General features: G+C 34.3%; 1 protein-coding gene across 1 annotated transcript; it reads left to right on the top strand.

Annotated features, from left to right (window-relative positions):
- Nucleotides 1-671: 671 nt before the first annotated feature.
- Nucleotides 672-1,010, top strand: PCYB_008080 (CYIR protein; the record flags this gene model as incomplete). Its single annotated transcript, XM_004228229.1, has 2 exons — nucleotides 672-689; nucleotides 828-1,010. The coding sequence occupies 2 exons, from the start codon at nucleotides 672-674 to the stop codon at nucleotides 1,008-1,010; spliced, it is 201 nt and encodes a 66-aa protein (XP_004228277.1).
- Nucleotides 1,011-1,038: the final 28 nt, after the last annotated feature.

The following is a 1,038-nucleotide window of genomic DNA, read 5'->3' as shown; positions in this document are numbered from 1 at the left end:
AGCATAACACGATAAAGTTTTACATGCCTTACATGTTGCATTTTTCCTAATAATAATTTTTGTAAGCTCAGATTTTACTTTTTCCGATGTAAATATTCATATATATTTATCTTCTGAACGTGTTAATCTCTTCAAGGTGGAATTAAAAAAAAAATATATATTAAACCGTTGCAAAGGCATGTTTTTAATTTGCGAAACGGAATAATTATATGTTAGGAAAAAAATCCATAATTTTTACAAAAATAATTGTTCTTTATAGAAACATTTACAGATATAAAAACGGACAAAAAATCGCACTTTATGAATCACCAAAATTGCGAAACAAAAATTATGCCACTCATCGAAATTGTAAAAAGAACCATGTGACAATCCTGTTGATGTGAATTCGATGGGATGTCTCATCCATGCATAATTGTAATTGTTTTTTTAACATTACTGTTATTGAAAGAGACCCCAATTTTTGCTGGATAATTAAAGGTGGTCATTCCTCACCATATTGACAAAAACCCAGTTATCCATGCGCGAAAAGGCATTCTATGCTCAACTGCACCCTTTAATTATCGTAAAGCAGTAGAGTCACAATATCGACATATGAAGTCTTGCCATTGTTGCAGCAAAATATGTGTCCCTCATCTTAATTTCTCCCTTCCGATGATACAACTCGCGAGAAAATGTCACAAGAACCGGACGTAAGGGCACAACGTCGCCGCTTAAAATATGCGTTCATGAGCCTTTACTTCCTACTATTCCTCAGCACATTTGTAAATTTATTCACTTGCCCATTTACGCACCTACCCGTTTAACGCTCTTTCCCCTAACCTTCATAGTACGAAATTTTCCAAAACAAGAGGGAGTACCAAAAAAATGAAGGCTTCATCGATTTGAACGAGTACACGGATGAGACTTCCTTCTGCGGTGATACGAAGTCTTCCTTTAAGTCCAATTCTGACGCGGTAGATATTTGCAAAAAGTTTGTAATACTATTTAAACTTCTAAACACTGAACTATGAACCCTATCTTAATCTTTAACATCCAAAA

This window comes from Plasmodium cynomolgi (assembly GCF_000321355.1).
Source record: "Plasmodium cynomolgi strain B DNA, scaffold: 1561, whole genome shotgun sequence".
Classification (NCBI taxonomy): Eukaryota; Apicomplexa; class Aconoidasida; order Haemosporida; family Plasmodiidae; genus Plasmodium; species Plasmodium cynomolgi.
The sequence above is the reverse complement of the archived record's forward strand: the minus strand, read 5'-3'. Positions and strand labels throughout refer to the sequence as shown.